Raw genomic sequence first — 19,751 nt, 5'->3', positions numbered from 1 at the left:
GCTTGCTGGCAAAATGCATGCTAGCCAACATAGTGCATGATTGTCGATTGTAATGCATGGTTGCCGAAATGCCGATGTAATGCATGATTGTCGATATAATGCATTTATGACGCCATATTGCATTGTTGCCGATATAAAGCATGCTTGCCGACATTATGAATGCTTGCCGATGTGAGATACTTGCCGACATAATACATGCTTGTTAACATAATGCATGCTTGCCGATATAATGCATGCTTGCTGGCAAAATGCATGCATGCCAACATAGTGCATGATTGTCGATTGTAATACATGCTTGCCGAAATGCCGACGTAATGCATGCTTGCCGATATAATGCATTTATGACGACATAATGCATGTTTGCCGACATTATGCATGCTTATCGATACAATGCATACTTGCCGATAAAATGCATGCTTGCCAACATAGTGCATGATTGTCGATTGTAATACATGCTTGCCGAAATGCCGACGTAATGCATGCTTGCCGATATAATGCATTTATGACGACATAATGCATGTTTGCCGACATTATGCATGCTTATCGATATAATGCATACTTGCCGATAAAATGCATGCTTGCCAACATAGTGCATGATTGTCGATTGTAATACATGCTTGCCGAAATGCCGACGTAATGCATGCCTGCCGATATAATGCATTTATGACGACATATTGCATGTTTGCCGACATTATGCATGCTTCTCGACATAATGCATGCTTGCCGATAAAATGCATGCTTGTCGACATAATGCGTGCTTGCCGATAAAATGCATGCTTGCCGACATAATGCATGCTTGCCGACATAATGCAAACTTGCCAACAAAATGCATGCTTGCCGACCTAATGCATTATTGTCGATGTAATGCATTCTTACCGAAAGTAATGCATATTTGCCGACATAAAACATGCTTGCCGGCAAAAGGCATGCTTGTCGATGAAACGCATGCTTGCCGACATAATCCATACTTGCAGACATAAAACATGCTTGCCGGCAAAAGGCATGCTTGTCGATCAAACGCATGCTTGCCGACATAATCTATACTTGCCGACATAAGGCATACTTGCCGACATAATGCATGCTTGTCGATGTAATGCATGCTTACCGAAATAATGCAAACTTGCCGACATAATGCATGCTTGTCGATGAAACGCATGGTTGCCGACATTATCCATACTTGCCGACATAATCCATACTTGCCGATATAATGCATGCTTGTCGATGTAATGCATGCTTACCGAAATAATGCAAACTTGCCGACATAATGCATGCTTGCCGATCTAATGCATTATTGTCGATGTAATGCATGCTAACCGAAAAAATGCATACTTGCCGACATAATACATGCTTGCCAACATAATGCATGCGTGCAGACATAATGCATGCTTGCTGACATAATGCATGCTTACCGAAATAATGCAAATTTGCCGACATAATGCATGCTTGCCGATCTAATGCATTATTGTCGATGTAATGCATGCTAACCGAAAAAATGCATACTTGCCGACATAATACATGCTTGCCAACATAATGCATGCGTGCAGACATAATGCATGCTTGCTGACATAATGTATGCTTGTCGATGTAACGCATGATATAATGCATGATTGCCGATGTAATGCATGCTTGCCGACATAATACATATTTGCCGACATAATGCATGCTTGCCGACATAATGCAATCTTGTCGATGTAACGCATGATTGCCGACATAATGCATACTTGCCGACAGAATGCATATTTGCCGACATAATGCATGCTTGTCGATGTAATGCATGCTTACCGTAATAATGCATACTTGCCGACATAATGCATGCTTGTCGATGAAACGCATGCTTGCCGACATTATCCATACTTGCCGACACAATCCATACTTGCCGATATAATGCATGCTTGTCGATGTAATGCATGCTAACCGAAATAATGCATACTTGCCGACATAATACATGATTGCCAACATAATTCATGCGTGCAGACATAATGCATGCTTGCTGACATAATGCATGGTTTTCGATGTAATGCATGCTTGCCGATATAATGCATGCTTGCTGATATAATGCATGCTTGCCGATGTAATGCATGCTTGCCGAAATAATGAATATTTGCCGACATAATGCATGCTTGCCGACATAATGCATACTTGCCGACATAATGCATGTTTACCGACATAATGCATGCTTGCCGACATAATGCATGCTTGTCGATGTAACGCATGCTTGCCGACATAATGCATACTTGCCGACAAAATGCATGCTTGTCGATGTTATGCATGCTTACCGAAATAATGCATACTTGCCGAAATAATGCATATTTGCCGACATAATGCATGCTTGCCGACATAACGCATACTTGTCGATGTAACGCATGCTTGCTGACATAATGCATACTTGCCGACATAAAGAATGCTTGCCGACAAATGTTTGTCGATGTAATGCATACTTGCCGACATAATGCATGTTTGCCGACATAATGCATGTTTGTCGATATAATGCATGCTTGCAGACATAATGCATGTTTGTCGATATAATGCATGCTTGCAGACATAATGCATCTTTGCCGACATTATGCATGCTTTACGAGGTAATGCATGCTTGTCATAATGCCGACATAATGCATTCTTTTCGGTATAATGCATGCTTGCCGACATAATGCATGCTTGTTGATGTAACTTATGCTTGTCGATATAATGCATGCTTTCCGATATAATGCATGCTTGATGATATAATGCATGCTTGCCGGTATAATGCATGCTTGCCGACATGATGCATGCTTGTCGACATGATGCATGCTTGTCGATATAACGCATGCTTACCGACATAATAATTATATGCTTGCGACATAATGCATGCATATCGATATAATACATGTTTGTCAATATAATGCATACATACTGAACTAATGTATGCTTGCCGGTAATGAAAACTCCGACGCTTTGTAGTATTGTGTGACGCACTCGCCACAAATGTATTAACAAGATTAAGATCAATCATTTAATAGAAAACTTGTGTATTTATTTTCTATTTTTAATACTAAAAAGGTAGTTGAGCATTTCAAACGAAAGATAAAACAGACGCATTCAAACTATTACATTATTTTCATGTGTGGACGTTCTACAAAAACTATTTCAATGAATTACAATAGATTAAGATCAAATTAACAACAATGATGCCAGCCGGTATGTAACATACTGGTATAACCTGTATAACAATGAAATAAACTTTATTCTGGGCAGATCACCAGTTGTGACACTTACTATGATATACTCATTTTAAAATGAAGGAAGTAGGCTAAAACAGACACTGTAATGACAGCACGATCATCAGTCTACCAGTGTGCAATGCGGTATGGTAAAATATATGGGCTTACTATTGTCTATGAGTATTTCCGGATCCGGTAAATAACTATTCAACATGTCTTGAAACAATAGTAAATACATTGTACACATATGAGCATCTATCGACACAGAAAATTTAATACAAAATTTAGAATTTATATGCGAAAGTTTGATCATGCTATTGGCTGATCAGTCTTGTAAAGGGGAGACAACTCGTGTTTGGAGGCTTCTTGATTTTGAGCATTATCGTAATGTTTGCGTTGACGTCCAGTGATGTTAAAAATCAACGTTGACGTAAACGTCCACGGAATGTGAACGTCACCATATGAAACTTTTGACGTGTCGTTCGGCTTCCATTCGGGCGCGGGAGTGGTCATGTCCTCGACACGCTGAAACAAATTAAAAACACTTTATAGAATGTACTAATATCTAAAGGCTATATACTTCAAATACTTCAAGATTGGGGGCAAATAATTGATGTCGCTCATCTTGACCATCATAGAATAAACCTAAAACAATGCACGTCGCAAATCTTAATTCAATAATAGTTGTTTTAAATGTAAATTCACAGGCGCCAAATTAATATATATCATATATTTATAAAATATAAATATATTAGATGGTTAAACTTATTAATAAATATTTATATTGTGTGTTACTAGGAATTCGACTTGGGTCGATTTTCGAGCAAAACTATTGCTGATTTTTTTGCTTGATACTTTAAAACCTACCTTGCCACATGAACCCCTAGACCTCCCAAATCTGAACACGAAACATATAACAATTGGTGAGATGATGGCGAGTGCGAGTGCCCAGCCAAGAGCCTCCGCCCACGGGGGATACGTGTACGACCCGTAGGTAGGGGGTGAATACCGGGAAAACGAGACCACGATCAGCACCTGCAAATAAGGACAAGTGTTCTCAAAACTTCCTTTGACTCATACAATATACCTATTTAACGTGTATATGGGTTTCTCGCAAACGTGCCAGCATTCATAAATGTAACTCTGATTTGTCGCACAGTTGCCAGCACACATAAACGTGACTCTGATCTGTCGCACTGTTGCCAGCACACATAAACGTAACTCTGATCTGAGCATGTAACTATAATCTGTCGCATAGTTACCAGCATACATAAACGTAACTCTGATCTGTCGCATAGTTACCAGCATAAACACACGTATCTCTGATCTGTCGCATAGTTACCGGCATAAACACACGTATCTCTGATCTGTCGCGTAGTTACCAGCATACTTGCCAGCATACATAAACGTAACTCTGATCTGTCTTAGAGTTACCAGCATACATAAACGTAACTCTGATCTGTCTAAGAGTTGCCAGCAAACATAAACGTAACTCTGATCTGTCTTAGAGTTGCCAGCATACATAAACGTAACTCTGATCTGTCTTAGAGTTGCCAGCATACATAAACGTAACTCTGATCTGTCTTAGAGTTACCAGCATACATAAACGTAACTCTGATCTGTCTTAGAGTTACCAGCATACATAAACGTAACTCTGATCTGTCTTAGAGTTACCAGCATACATAAACGTAACTCTGATCTGTCGCACAGTTACCAGCATACATAAACGTAACTCTGATCTGTCGCACAGTTACCAGCATACATAAACGTAACTCTGATCTGTCGCATACTTGCTGTAATTACCAGAATGAGTATTGGCGCTACAACCGATGCATTGCACCTGAGGATAGCCGGGATTGGACTCCCGGTCATTAGTTCAACGTCCCGGCTCAGACGTGGCAAACCTGTAATACATAAAAAGCTGTTATACTTAAAGCAAATTTTATGAAATCGGCTTGCTACAACATTACGGGTTTGTAGACTGCTTCAGACCGCGGACCTCAGGAGAACGGGACACATTAATCTCTGTTCAGCAGAGCTCTGCTGTTCGAAGAGACAACCGAAAACATTCTGGAGGAATGATCAGGCCTTTAACACACCAGTTACTGATAATGGTCTTGCACAAGCCTCTGCAAATACCATCACGAGTACATATGGTATACTGTGTACTGAAGTATGCAAAAACAGGACGCTAGTCGTTCCTTCTTTCTTAAAACGTTTAAGAAAAATACATATAGTTCACAATCTACGTAAAATTACAGCGTAATGTAATGAAGCATAATATGATTTTAATTAGAGTGCATGTAGTTCACCAAAACAAGAGTATGGTAATGACGTCAACTTACCGTAGACCCAGGTGATGACGACACACTCAGTGAGGCACACAAACAGGATGGTCCACGCTGCGGCGTACCAATCCAACCACTGGAAGATGTACATCCCGCCCTATAAAACACAGTACAGTGACCAAACAGGGAGGATAATAACTGCAATGATTGATATTGCATCCCTGTGTGGAATATGAACTGTCGGACACGAGCTTGCACCTTTCTCAAGAAGGGCTGACGTGCTATGGTATTGCACGGCGTTCTACAAGTACGACACCACGACTACATAATAAAGTGTGTGAAATCTGCAAAACATGTTTCAGACGAATCAAGAATCAGTTTTCTTTTAAACTAATTGTAAGGTAAGCTGTGAAAAAGTTATATTTAAAATATAATTAGAAATATGATAAAGAAATATTGTATATATAGTTTCTGAAGAGTGTGATTCATTTGGGTTTTGAATTAGATGATTTGACAATACAGTCAAACCTGTATTAAGCGGCCACCCTTGGGAAATGATGAAAGTGACTGCTTAAGACAGGTGGCCACTTAATCCAGGTTTGACATTTCCGCCACTTTAGCTTTATTCAGTATGTATCTTAACCACCACCTCACACCACAATCAGTAACATATGTATCAAAATTATTGAAGAAGGTTGAATACAAATGCATTTGTATAGATAAAATAACTTTATTTCAAATTTATAAATAAAATACGTTAGATAAATGTTGATACAAGAAATAAACAAAACACACCACATATCAGTCTACATGTAGCTAGGCACATCAATCTTATAACTCACTGTACAACTGGGACAGAACATGTATATGTACCTGGGACCTGTTTTGGTGTTTACCATAATACATCAAACATGCTTTCGCTACATACAATGTTTCATACATCATTTATTTTGCAAGGATTTAATATTGATGATAAGAGTAGTTTACTTTGTGAAGGAGCAATCAAACAACTTTCTTCAGTTGCACAGCAGTAAACTATTTTATCGTCCCATTTTGGGGTTATAATCAATCTTAAAACTAACATAACACGCAACACTGTATCGTCATGGCTCTGAAACAAACAACATAATGTAAAAACTTCATCACTAATATTTGTTTGTTCTCCTGAGCTCAAATGTAAATATTAAGTGTGTATAAGGAAGGGTTTTAACCACAGAGTTATAGAGGGATCATGCACCCTGTCCTTTTTGGTAGCACTAATAGAAAGCAACATGTGCACCGTTCTGCTTATATATCTGCCCATTCGGAGCTCCTCGGCCATTTTATCGAAAACAACCTCGGATGTATTTGGACGGTTTACATACTCAAAAAGTGGTACGTTTAAGTCCGCTGCAAGTAGATCGCGTAGTAATTTTATTTAGCAAATAAACTTTGTGACTTAACTCTTGGGATTCTTAATTATGGTTGCAATAATACAATTCAATGGCAATCAATTTAAACTTAGATCAATAAATACAACTCTAGAACATTACATTTAATTAATGATATAATTCAAAATTTTACGAACTACTTCAACTGATGTACCTGCATACATCCGAGGTTGTTTTTGAAAAAAATGGCCGAGGAGTTCCGAATGTATATCTGCCTATATAAAATGAAATGCTATAGATTATCATATATGTCTTACGTTTTTGGAAGTTAAAACTTTATAAATTAAACACATTCTTTAATACATATCTACTAAAACAAACATTCCTTAAGCATGCTATAGCATAAAATATTATCTAAATGTAGAACAAAACAACATTTTCTTAAAATCACAGTATGTTTTAGTGATGCATTTTTTTGTATATCGTAATGACTTATCTTTACCTTTTTAACCTTTCTTAACCTTAAGATTGATAAAAAAAGTGCAATTATCGCAATTAAAAAATGCAACAAAACCGAATGCATAATCTAAATTAAGCGCGCACAACGTCATTACGAAATTTGCTTTTCACGTGATTTCCTTTATACAAAAAATGTGGTTGTATATACAAATGCTTGCCATATCTTAACGAAAAAGTTATTGGTAAAACTGTGTATTCATATTTTTAAAGGTAACCATACTTGCAGTGTTATTTTCATAAACTATTTCAATCGAAAGCTTAATCATATTCAAATGAAGAAAAATGATATATTAAGACAATTAGTATAGACACATTTATCGGCCATTTTTTCACTGAACAACATTGATAATTTTTCATTCGAAAAAATATCACATTTATTTTAGAAACAGGAGCTTTTTTCTTCATGGTAATGTTCATTTGGAAATGTTCAATGACAGTATATCTCCAGTTATTTCTTCAGTCTAAAGCATCAAAAAGGCAACTTCCTTGATATCGTTTGTGCAAAGCGTTATTCTCTTTAAATGTATATACCTCATAAGTATATATTGAGTCAGTGGTCGAGTCAGAGGATCCCTTTGTATTTCCCATCCATTTCTGATTAATAAAGCATCGTGTGGCCTCGGGGTTTTAACAGACATTATATGAGTCTTTATTATAGTTATATACGCACTTTATTTTTTTAACTAATTATTGAAGCCCTAAGTGGCATTGGGACTTTAAATTATAAACCACGGCAATCTTTTTTAAAATCTTGAACAGTTTGTAGTAATTTGGGTATGGACCACACAAGTAATCATTTTGATTTTAAATTGTTTGTTTGGAATAACAGTTATTGTTGCTAATGATAATATTTTGTATTCATTCGATAATGAAATACAAAACATCTTTTTGATACTGTTTTTCGTAGACGCTATGTTGCCATAAAATGATATGATATTAAACTAAAATAACACAATTTTATCTGAAATTGTTTTGGAAGTAAAATGCTTTTAGTTATTTAAAGATGGATTTAGACACCAGTTGCCATAGCAACATATTTTGATTGATGATTGTTTTTGTTGTTGTCATGACACAATTAATCTATTGTTTTCCATCAAGTGTGTTTTTAAAGTATTAGTATTAAATCAATAAAGAAACATCATTTGAATTTTTGTTTATAAATACCTTAATTTTGCAAGCAATTTCATTTTATTTTGCATGTACCTTTATTTAGCAAAATGCCATAGCAACGCCAAACAATGAGATATTTCTGATTTTCTTTCCACTGAAATTCTCCGAAGGTAGTACTGCTTCAGATTCAGTTAAAAAAAAACTTAATTTGTGATATTGGCGTCTTTAGTGCCATTTTTAAAGGCGTCATCACTCGTCACGCCGTTACTACCGCCGTCGAGTCAGGACAATAGATACAGGGAAAATACAACGACTATCAATAATGCCGCGACTGTTTTTATAAAAACCTTAGGGCAAGCTGAGTGATACATCGAACGTTTGTACCATGGTAGAGAGTTTTCTCTATACTTTAACGCCCATATCGGAACAGTAACATGTAGGCGGACATCAATCGTTCTATAACTATGATATGAATAAATCAAAACGCCTTTCACTTACATGCACGCTAGTTATTTAACATTGGCCTAGAGAGCATGGTACCAAAAAGTTACCTCATCCCCATTACCATGATTGAAAATTAAACATACGTGCTGAAGCGCTCGCTTGTAATTTCAATTTCAACTCGAGCTGCAGCTGCAATCACTATGACACGGGCATTTGGATCCCACTTACCCTGGTACAGAAGGGCAAAGTGAGAATGAAGGCGATTATATTGATGACGACCACTGCGCAAAGCCGCCTCTTTCCTCTCAACCAACGAGGAACCAGATACTCCAAACAGCTCATTAACGTCTCCGTGGACAACACCTGTCAACAGATATGCCAAGGTAATGAAATCAAAGTGCTAAAAGTGATAAAAGATGCGTGAACATAGTGCATACAACCATTGCCACATTGAAAACAAACAGTCCCATTTACGCGGATACCTTTCATCCGGAGTTTAACACCGAAAGCGCTTAAACACTGAGACCCATTTCCAAATCTTTCGAATTGCGATTTTAATTATTTGAATATGAAGCAAAACTTCCCAATGAAGCGTAAATTTATGCGGCACAAGCAGTATGAGCGAGAAACAAAACAGAATGGGAAGCTAGTCATAAAAGTCAAATTACCGGTACAGGGAAGCCAGTCCCACCTGTCACATAATAATACAGAAAAACCAAGTTCACGTGTCACGTTTTGATACAGGAAAGCCTGGTCAACGTGTCATATAATGATACAGATAAGCCAAGTCCACGGGTCACATAATGATACAGGTAAGACAAGTCCACGGGTCACATAACGGTATAAGGAAGCCAGTCCCACCTAGAAATCTTTCCCATTGGGTTCATCAATTGGTCTAGGGCAACCTCCAGAGAAAATTCAAGTTTCATTGTTCTAGTCAAGTCAAGTCAACACATTTATTCACACAAATTCATGCACAACATGAAAAAATTAAGGTAATTGATAAAGACAATACATTTCAGAGGCTCAAATTGAGGATTCAAAGACATAACATACATTCAAGTGAATCAAATATTTAAAGACCAGATAGTTCTAGGTCATACAGTTCTTGAGTTATTGTGCGGACAGTTTACATTTTTTGAGAATGACACTGACTCTCCAAACAAATCAGAGTATCTCCTAAAGGAGTGCAACCATACCACTGAAGTTCCCTGATCATATGCCAAACTATTCTAAATGTATAATGTGGACAAGAGATGGTCTATCGTCAAACATAACCGACCGGCCGTCAGACCAACCAACTGACCTATCTGTTTACATACCTATACATGTTCCTCGAAGGAGGCATAACAACACATATAATCGCATCTTAAAAATAACCACAGAAACTATATATCTATCTAACTATGGCATTGGCGGTGCGATTTGTTAGTTAAGTGAAATGGGCGGTGACTAAAATAGTTCAGTCTGCAATACTAGAGGAGTTGTAACCCGCCTTACCTGGGAATCCAGACCAACGAAGATTAGGTTGATGAAAAACAGTGCCGACCACAGTTGGCCTAGCGGGAAGTAAGTGAATGCCGTCGGGTAGACGGTGAAACCCAGCGACAGACCTGGGGTATTATATACATATGGGTAGACTTTCTTATTTGTTTTGTTCATGGATTTCTGTAACGCATCTCCTTGCATTTGATCGTGGGATTTCTTTTGAATCAATACAATACAATACAATACAATACAATACAATACAATACAATACAATGCAATGCAATGCAATACAATACAATACAATACAATACAATACAATACAAAACAATGCAATGCAATGCAATGCAATACAATACAATACAATACAATACAATACAAAACAATGCAATGCAATGCAATACAATACAATACAATACAATACAATACAATAAAATAAAATAAAATACAATGCAATGCAATATAATATAATACATCAAGCAGATCTCCACGTGATCCATTTGCGTAAAAATCTTCGATCTAGGATATTCGGCGGTCTTACAAACTGACGACCGGCCCTAAGCTAGTTTTTTTATTTAGCAAAGGTATCACATTAGACTTTTAAATCAACATAAAATAAGAAACTTTGGCCGCCTACCGGAGGTGACTGTTTTTTCAAGGTCAAGGCCGCTGTCGTGCGCCATCACGCCGAGGACGGCGAAACAGATCAGCCCGTTGAAAACAGCGGAGAAAAAGTCCAATACGGTGGATACGACAGAATACCTGGATAAAAGTACACACATATTTTAAAACTCTGTTAATAATAATAAGTGTAAGTTTTCATTCGTCACGGATTTCTTGCATCTGGCGTTGCTTAAAGAAAATCATCACTTAGGATACTCAGTGTATGTGTTCAGCAAAACTGTAATGTAATTTATAAATGATACAGGGATTATGTATATTAAGAGATGCCTTTGAACACGTATGGTTAGGATTGCGTGTGGTACCTGACTGTGTTTCCCCTGAAGCTGTTGTGGCTAGCGATCATGGGTATGGTTCCCCAGCCCGGGCCCAGCGTGTACGCCGCCATCATCGCCGCCTCCACCCAAACCTTTGGAACCATGGGAATATATTTGGTAACATCAATTATGTTCATTTAGATAATTTCAATCATCTGGTATCGCCTATATAGTATTATACAGTTAAAACACAACGTTATTTCAAATAGATTTCACTCGCGACAGATCTTCGCTGACATTGTGGCTGTTAAAGAGTTGAATATACAAAGCTCATGAAGTACTTGGAGACATTTGACGAACGGCTTTGCATTTATGCATTACAATCAGCAGATTCGATGGGGGGGGGGGGTTACGGAGGCCATCCCCTAAACTTGACCAAGTTAACACTTTTATGTCAATACATATACACTATCGTAGAATAAAAGACTACAAAATAAGACTACAAAATGCACCAATACAGACAAAACATAGCCAAACCCTTACACAAAATAGAACAATATATAATTCGGTCCAGGGGGAGGGGGCACATGTCCATGGTTGCAAACCCATATCGCGCCCCATATAATCCTGAACCGCCCCTGATTAAGGGTTTACACTTGTATTTAAGGTGTCAACAAGTCTGTAACTGGTATTGTTTGGGTGGCAACCCAAGTGTGTCATTCTAAAATAAACTGCTAAGCATTAGCTTAAACAACTTTTAGAACATGACCTGTATTGTACTGCTTATTTCCCGCACTCTTCACCGACCTTGACGTCCGTGATCCTGTCGAAGGTTGGAGTGAGGTAGTACAGCATTCCCATAACGGACCCCTCCAACATGAGCGCGCGGATCCAGATGGCCAGCATTAGAACCAGCGGCAAAAACACTGTCACGTACATCACCTGCACATATGCAATGAGTTGGTCTACGGTACATATTTTAATGAAACAGAGTAGTACGCTAGCATGTCATAAACACTTCGCAAAAATTGGCAACCAATTTGACTTATTTTACTACTTACGTCTGTGGGCAAAGATCAAACAGCAACTGACAAATGATCATTTAAACCTTTTCAATTGACTTGATGCTCTTGAGCATGCAGAGGGTGACGAGAAACCGCCAGATGAACACGTACAGGACAAAGTTCCATAGCATGCCGTCCATGTGACCCAATCCCGGAGACAACTGCAGAACCTCGTATCTGAAACGTCAAGTTATGCGTAGATGGACACATTTAGCGCTGGCTCTTCAATGTTCCGGCGCATGTCCCGGGTAAACTTCAGACCAACAAGGACAGTCTATATATTTCAGTAAAGCTCGATGAAAAGTTTGTTGAGCCTCTTTCATATAATGATACCTGTCCACGCCCTCCCCCACCCCTGGCCTTTTAATTGAACCAATCACAGGGACAACAAGGCAATCCGACATTGTAACTATCGATCCATAAAGAATGTGATGCTATTTGATGAGTTTGCTGAAATCGAAGTCTAATGTTAAAGTATTACGGAACAGATCAGTTCACCTTTAAGACACCTCCAAACCCCCGTTGTCATTCCGTCATTGTTTTACCTCTGTTCTTACTTCAATGGTATTGACACATAGACATTCGTATAGATCTTTACAATAAGTACTAATTTAAGTGACATGCAAAAGAGAGAAAACCTATGACCTATGATTCTTCTTCATTCTACACCATTGTTTAGACATTATCTAGAGATTGATAAAGACGTTTTTGAAATCTGATAACGCTCAATGGCTGTCATGAATCAGTAATGACGCACCAATCAACCACTCATGCACACCCAACCAAAGTCGAAAGTGGTTTTATGTTAAAACTAATGATTAGTTTCTGTTCGATTGTGAAGACATGTCAAATACTCACGACTAATCACCTCTTAAGTAGCGGACACAGACATCTCTCATTATGACGTTTGATAGAGTAGTATGTTTTTTAAATCGCAAGTCAGCATGTGTACTTGCAAGATAAAAAAAAATATTTTGTCGAAGTATGTAGAGCGTGTCCAAAAGGCACAACACGACCGAAGTCTTATGAACAAAGCTTATATGTTCTCAGTTAGAACTATAATTGCAAACCTTGCAATAACAATTGTCAATACCTTGGTTGTCTTTGTCCTTCGCTGTCTGGTAATTCGAGTAATTAAATCAATGGTCCATAGTACGAAACACAAGAGATCATGAGTGAACATGGTTTCCCCCAAATAATAATTCATTTACTGACTATCTCAGCATTTTGACTGATATTGTGTTAAGACAAGTATTTTAGTAGCTTAGTATCAGTAAGAGGTTACTCCGAATCCATCAAATCAGCATATATTTAATCAAACTTATAGAATGAATTCTCTAAAACCTAAACATGACGATACTATGAAAAGCCATATAAAGGTACCGAATATTCCCTGAACGTGTCTACTGCAAATCATCAATCAATATTAACAATGGTTACTCACTGCCAGAACTGTTCTGCTGACGTCATCATAGTTCGATTATTGTCGTCAGAATGTGTGTATGACGTCATATTATAGTTCACAGTGGTATGCTCCCCGGCGACACCCACTGCAACCGTGTCGTTGACGATCTTTGTGGCCGGGATACAGCCGTCCCTGTTCCAATCGTTGTTACATGAGGCCCAGGGCAGCTCAGACCGGAAACTGCGCACGAAGTACTCGAGGATCCACGCGCGAAGCACGTTGTAGTAGATGCTATTTACGATGTTGATGACAAACAGAGTGTAGCCGATTCCTGAATACGCAACATAAACGCATGCAACCACTATAAACGCATGTGGACACTGGTAAGACTTGTTGTATTTTACACAACATAAACGCATGCATACACTGGCACGACTAATAATATTTACACAACATAAACGAATGCATACATGGGTAAGACTTGTTGTGTTTACACAACATATACAAACGCATGCAGACACTGGTAGGACTTGTGCTGCTAAACACAACATAAACGTATACATGCAGACATTGGTAGGACTTGTGCTGCTTTACATAAGATAAACGCATGCAGACACTGGTAGGATTTGTTGTGTTTACACAACATAAACGCATGCAGACATTGAATATACTTGTTGTGTTTTACACAACATAAACGCATGCAGACACTGGTAGGACTTGTTGTGTTTACACAACATAAACGCATGCAGACACTGGTAGGACTTGTTGTGTTTACACAACATAAACGCATGCAGACATTGATTATACTTGTTGTGTTTTACACAACATAAACGCATGCAGACACTGGTAGGACTTGTTGTGTTTACACAAAATAAACGCATGCAGACATTGATTATACTTGTTGTGTTTTACACAACATAAACGCATGCAGACACTGGTAGGACTTGCTGTGTTTACAAAACATAAACGCATGCAGACACTGGTAGGACTTGTGGTGGGGACGATGTAAGTTGTGCTAGTTAAAGAGTCTTAACCAAATACATGAGGATTGTTAGTAATAAACACCATAGTTATGTTACATTATCGACGGATTATGTTACTTTTAAGGACATCATTCACTACTGACCCCGAAAGAATGGAGCGAGGTCCCAAACGCCCATGGGTCCTTTCCCCGAGAACTGGGCAGTAGTCACTTCAAGAAACATCATGGGCAGGCCGCATATCATCATGAATAACAGGAACGGGATGAGGAACGCACCTGTATGACATTAAAGAAGTTGTACAAGTTAGGTGTTTGCAGACCAAATAACCCTGAGACGATTCAGGTGTTCAAACAGTATAAGGTATTTGATATAATATGTAAATATATTTACATTTAATGGTCATATTGTTTAAATTTTAGATTCACTTTTGATATATGATGTCATATATGATATTAGTTAAGTAACAAAATGTTTGATCAATCTTAAGTTAATCGTTTAAAGCATCACTGTAACAGATTCACTGTTTTGACAACTGTTTTATTTTTTGTCTTCGAATGAGCCAATTTTATGAAAATATCTGCAAACCAGTGATATAAAACTGCTGACAAAAGATCAGATCGCAGAAGCGTTACTAACGGTTTAATAAAAATGCTTTAACATCGTAAAAATATGAAAATCTGCGGTCTTATATCATTGGTTTCCATGCATTTTCGCATCAATTGGCTCGTTCCAAGACAAACCATAAAGTTGTCAAAACGTTCAATCTGTGAGAGTGCAGCTTTAAGGCCTTGATATTTTTTATTTTGTTTAATCTGTTTATATAATATATACAGGCCAACAATTTTTGTCATATATTGTTGCACAAATGTCGACAGATCGTGAGCTCCACGAGCTGTTTATTGGAATATATATACGGATTAAACCGACTTAAAACAAGGAGTGTCTTGTTTAGGGCACAGTGCAGGTAAGACAAAAGAAAAATAACATGAAAATATACTCGGCGGCGTAAAAAGTAGTAATATAAATATGATTTAAACATTTACCTATATAAATAACGACATCTTTCAGCTTATACATAATAATAAGACCCATAGAAACAAAGCTAAAAAAGAGGAGCTCACGCGTCTGGCTTCCGGTTAGGCGTATTTATATTACGATAACAGTGATATAACACTACATTCCAGGTCAAATTATCCTTCAAAAATAAAAAAATACTGAAATCATCCGTCATTTTGTTCCGCACTGGCTTAAAATTCATAAATAAAAATCAACGTTGGACCCCCAGATTACGAGCGACAATGAACACATTTTGCGATACAGAAATATTATTTTCTGCGTTTGAGTAAAACGAATTAGAAGAAAAAATATTTTCCCTTGTTTGTAATGGAATAACCACAGGTGGCGTTTTATAGACACGAGTCATTTATATGCATGCGTATTTCGGGCGTGTATGAATGTAAAGGCATTCAGCGCTCGATACGTTCAAATCGATACAATTGATTGTTAAATTTTACAAGCAAATGTTTAAGGCGAATGTTTTCTGTTATTATGCAATTTCATCATATAAATGATCTATTTTTTCTCACTTGTACACAAAGCGTTGTATTTGACAATTGTATAACTTGATATAGTACGTATACGTGAATCATATAAATGATATGTTTTTTATACATAATTTAAATTATTAAGGAGCTTACGGGTGATGAGGCCCGACATCTAGTGATACGAGACAATTCCTCTAAATCTGGATGACAAACGGGTAGAGGTTTCTGAGTTTTTCCCGGAAGGAGGGTTTTATCTCAGTTTTTTCTCGGCCAATCGACCACGTCTGTAAGCTTCATATTTTGCAAGCACGTTGTTAACGAGACATACTTTGCTCATGTTGCAAGTTTGTGCTGCTTGTGTTAATCGGTTTCCCAAAGGCTTTACTGAGAATTCCAAAATAATACCATTGAAAAGTATTGAGTTTGATGTTTTCTATAGGAGATTATAGAATGGTATTAAGGGAAGTATGGCGTTATACAAGGGCATTGTATTGCTATTTGCTATTGTCAAATGAAGCTTTTTGTATGTCAATATGAATAGAATACAACAGCATGCGCCATTTCAGAGTAAAAATAGCCAAAACATTTCTGTGTGAGGGAGCTGAAGGAGGAGCACATAATCACGTTTCAACCCTATCAGAAGGGGCATTCGGTAATGCAAATGAGGCTCGTGTAGACAAATGCTTCATATTGCTATTGCTCCGGAATAAGGAGAGGCTAGCATGTGAATGATAAACCGCTGTGAGTGACAAGGACATGTATTAAATGTCAGAACTATATATAGATATACTAAGTACGAGCTTGACATATAATTCTCATCAAGGAACGGGCATCCAAACAACCACCATAAGTGTAACGTCACGGCGCCGGTATTACAATTTGTGTGTAAAGATGACTGCCAAATATGTATTCCTGTAACTAAATGTAGCCTTATGTTTTAGACATGCGGAAAACCCAGTATTGATAGCGAGACTGCCATATCCTGGACCCGCCCTTGAGCGAAAGTAACTCAATATAATTCTTCTTAGTATTATTACTATTATTATTATTATTATTATTATTATTATTATTATTATTATTATTTTATAATTTTTATTATTATGATTAATATAATTATTTATTATTATTATTATTATTATTATTATTATTATTATTATTAGTGTTAGTATTAGTATTAGTATTATTACATAATTATGTATAACTACTCTTGAAGCAAACACATCGCCTACCTCCGCCGTTTCTAAACACGAGGTAGGGAAACCGCCAGAAATCGGATGTTCCCATGGAGTAGCCTACCAGTGACACCAGGAAGCTGCAAGGGCCGGAAAACTGTGGCTTCCGGTCCCCCGAGTCCGCGCTACTGCTCTCCTCTGAGGAGTCTGCACCCACTTCCGGTCCTTTCCCGTTGGTTTCCGGCAGCATATCACCTAACTCTGTACTCGAGTCCGACATTTTATAATTATATTTTTGAATTAAAATAGTATTTAATTCGGAATGAAAATAACCACATACATATCCTGGAATTAAAACTATAGTTCCGCCAGACGAATGGTGTTGCAGAAAACAATAAATATATTAGTCATGATACGCACTTTCACATTGTATAAAGTTACGATACGTAATATACTGCCGACAAGGCTTATTACGATAAACTGCACATGTTTTAAAAAGCAAAAACACACACGCCCGAATGACGTTGAAGTCAATTAGCGCATTGTTTGAGTCAACAAAATTAACCTTAATGGTAATCGATAATCAATTCAATTAATATAAAAATAGACAATCTCTTTGATAAATAACAAAAGAAGGAATAGTCATTTCACTAATTTTAGTTTAGTTTAAACATATTTTATTGCATGACGATACATTTACACATCATATGATGATGATAACAACAAAGGAACAGAAACAGTGCAATGTAACAAAGCTTACATACAAATAAAAAGGACATGCAAAGGGATTGGGCCACGAGTTTTACCAACATCAGTTACGGTAAAATTCACAAAATGTCACATGAAACATGAAAAGCAAAAATGATTACGTTGTCACATAAACTATGAAACCAATTCATGCATTTATGTAATGTTCATATACATAGGAATAAGAATAATGTGTCAAATAACTACGATACAAAATATTTCTAATTAATAAATCGTATAATGCAATAAATAATAACAGATAAAGTAGAAGTTTAGCTAAGTGTAAAAAAAAAGATTGAAGAGAAGAGCTAGAGATATCAAGAGAGAAAAAGTGAAAGATGAGAGAGGTGGAATGCTCCTTGTGCTTACTGTGGAGTGTCTAAGAAGCGATTACTGTACTTTATATAGTGGTGCACTTCCGTAAATATTACAACATTATCATCATTAGAGAGGTTAGAAGATCCGTTAAGTAGTTTGTTAGTGCTCAAAGGATGAAATTGTCTAGTGCTACGAAAAAGTATCTGCCTTTCGACTATAAATAGTGAGCAGTTAAAGAAGTAATGTTCGGCATTTTCTTCAGTATTACAGTGACCACTTAACGGAGAGTCTCTAATGTGATTATTAAACAAGTCTGAATTGAGATCACTGCAGTTATTTCTTATGCGTGCATGATAGACCGACCAGCGGCGTTCTCCACAGACAAATAACGATGGAACATCAGGCCCTTTAAACCTTTGTTGTAAATTGTGCTTGAAAGACGAGAGTGAAGGCGAGTGTCTTGTGTCTACATCGAGTTTATTCCACAATGAGATGGCAGAAGGAATTGTTGAACGACTGTAGATTTCTAATCTCCTATTAAGTGTTACTAAATTTTCACTGCTTCGTAGACTATAAGGGTTAGCGTCATTTACGGTCATTGGGAAGAGCTGCGATAGATAAGATGGTAGTTCTCCACTTTTATATTTATAGACTAGGATGAGTTTTTGCATTGTTCTTCTATCCGATAAGGAAATCCAACCAATTTCTTTAATCAAGTTTGCAATTGACACAGACCGTGTAAGACCTGTAACAATTCTAGCTGCCTCATATTGAAGTTTCTCGAGTGTTTCTTTTTCATATTCAGTTCAATTATACCATACTACTGAAGCATATTCAAGGATTGGTCTTAAGTAGGAAAGATAAATTTGATTGAGAGATTTTCGACGAAGTTTAAATTTGAGAGCTTGCATTGAACCAAGAACCTTTTTTGTAGAAGCAATTATGTTTTCAATATGTTGATGCCAGGTTCCGTCAGAACTTAGAGTGACCCCTAAGTGTTTGTGTGTGTCGTAATAAGTGAGTGTTGTTGAATTAAATACAAGATGTGGGCGCGGTTTATTTGACAGTGCGCAAAACATTGCTTGAGTTTTTGATGGGTTGAATTGAACAAGCCATTGTTTTGACCAGTCAGAAATGGTTTGCATGTCAGCATTTATAGTATTCTCC

At 37.3% G+C, this 19,751-nt stretch overlaps 1 protein-coding gene across 2 annotated transcripts; it reads right to left on the bottom strand.

Annotated features, from left to right (window-relative positions):
- Nucleotides 1-3,022: 3,022 nt before the first annotated feature.
- Nucleotides 3,023-18,008, bottom strand: LOC128243463 (sodium- and chloride-dependent glycine transporter 2-like). 2 transcript variants are annotated; one of them, XM_052961253.1, is made up of 13 exons: nt 17,577-18,008; nt 14,947-15,078; nt 13,860-14,151; nt 12,460-12,592; nt 12,159-12,293; nt 11,400-11,503; nt 11,051-11,175; nt 10,429-10,541; nt 9,157-9,291; nt 5,543-5,642; nt 5,001-5,101; nt 4,065-4,232; nt 3,023-3,722 (listed from the first exon to the last, which is right to left on the bottom strand). In XM_052961253.1, the coding sequence occupies exons 1-13, from the start codon at nt 17,797-17,799 to the stop codon at nt 3,507-3,509; spliced, it is 1,977 nt and encodes a 658-aa protein (XP_052817213.1). In that variant the 5' UTR covers nt 17,800-18,008; the 3' UTR covers nt 3,023-3,506. The 2 variants fall into 2 exon arrangements, with proteins under 2 accessions (XP_052817213.1, XP_052817214.1); XM_052961254.1 differs by having other exon boundaries at nt 17,644-17,750.
- Between the last annotated feature and the right edge of the window lie 1,743 nt (nt 18,009-19,751).

The sequence above is a fragment of the Mya arenaria genome, chromosome 8 (assembly GCF_026914265.1).
Source record: "Mya arenaria isolate MELC-2E11 chromosome 8, ASM2691426v1".
In the NCBI taxonomy this organism is placed as follows: domain Eukaryota; kingdom Metazoa; phylum Mollusca; class Bivalvia; order Myida; family Myidae; genus Mya; species Mya arenaria.
Note: the sequence above shows the minus strand (reverse complement) of the source record. Positions and strands in the feature narration are given on the sequence as shown.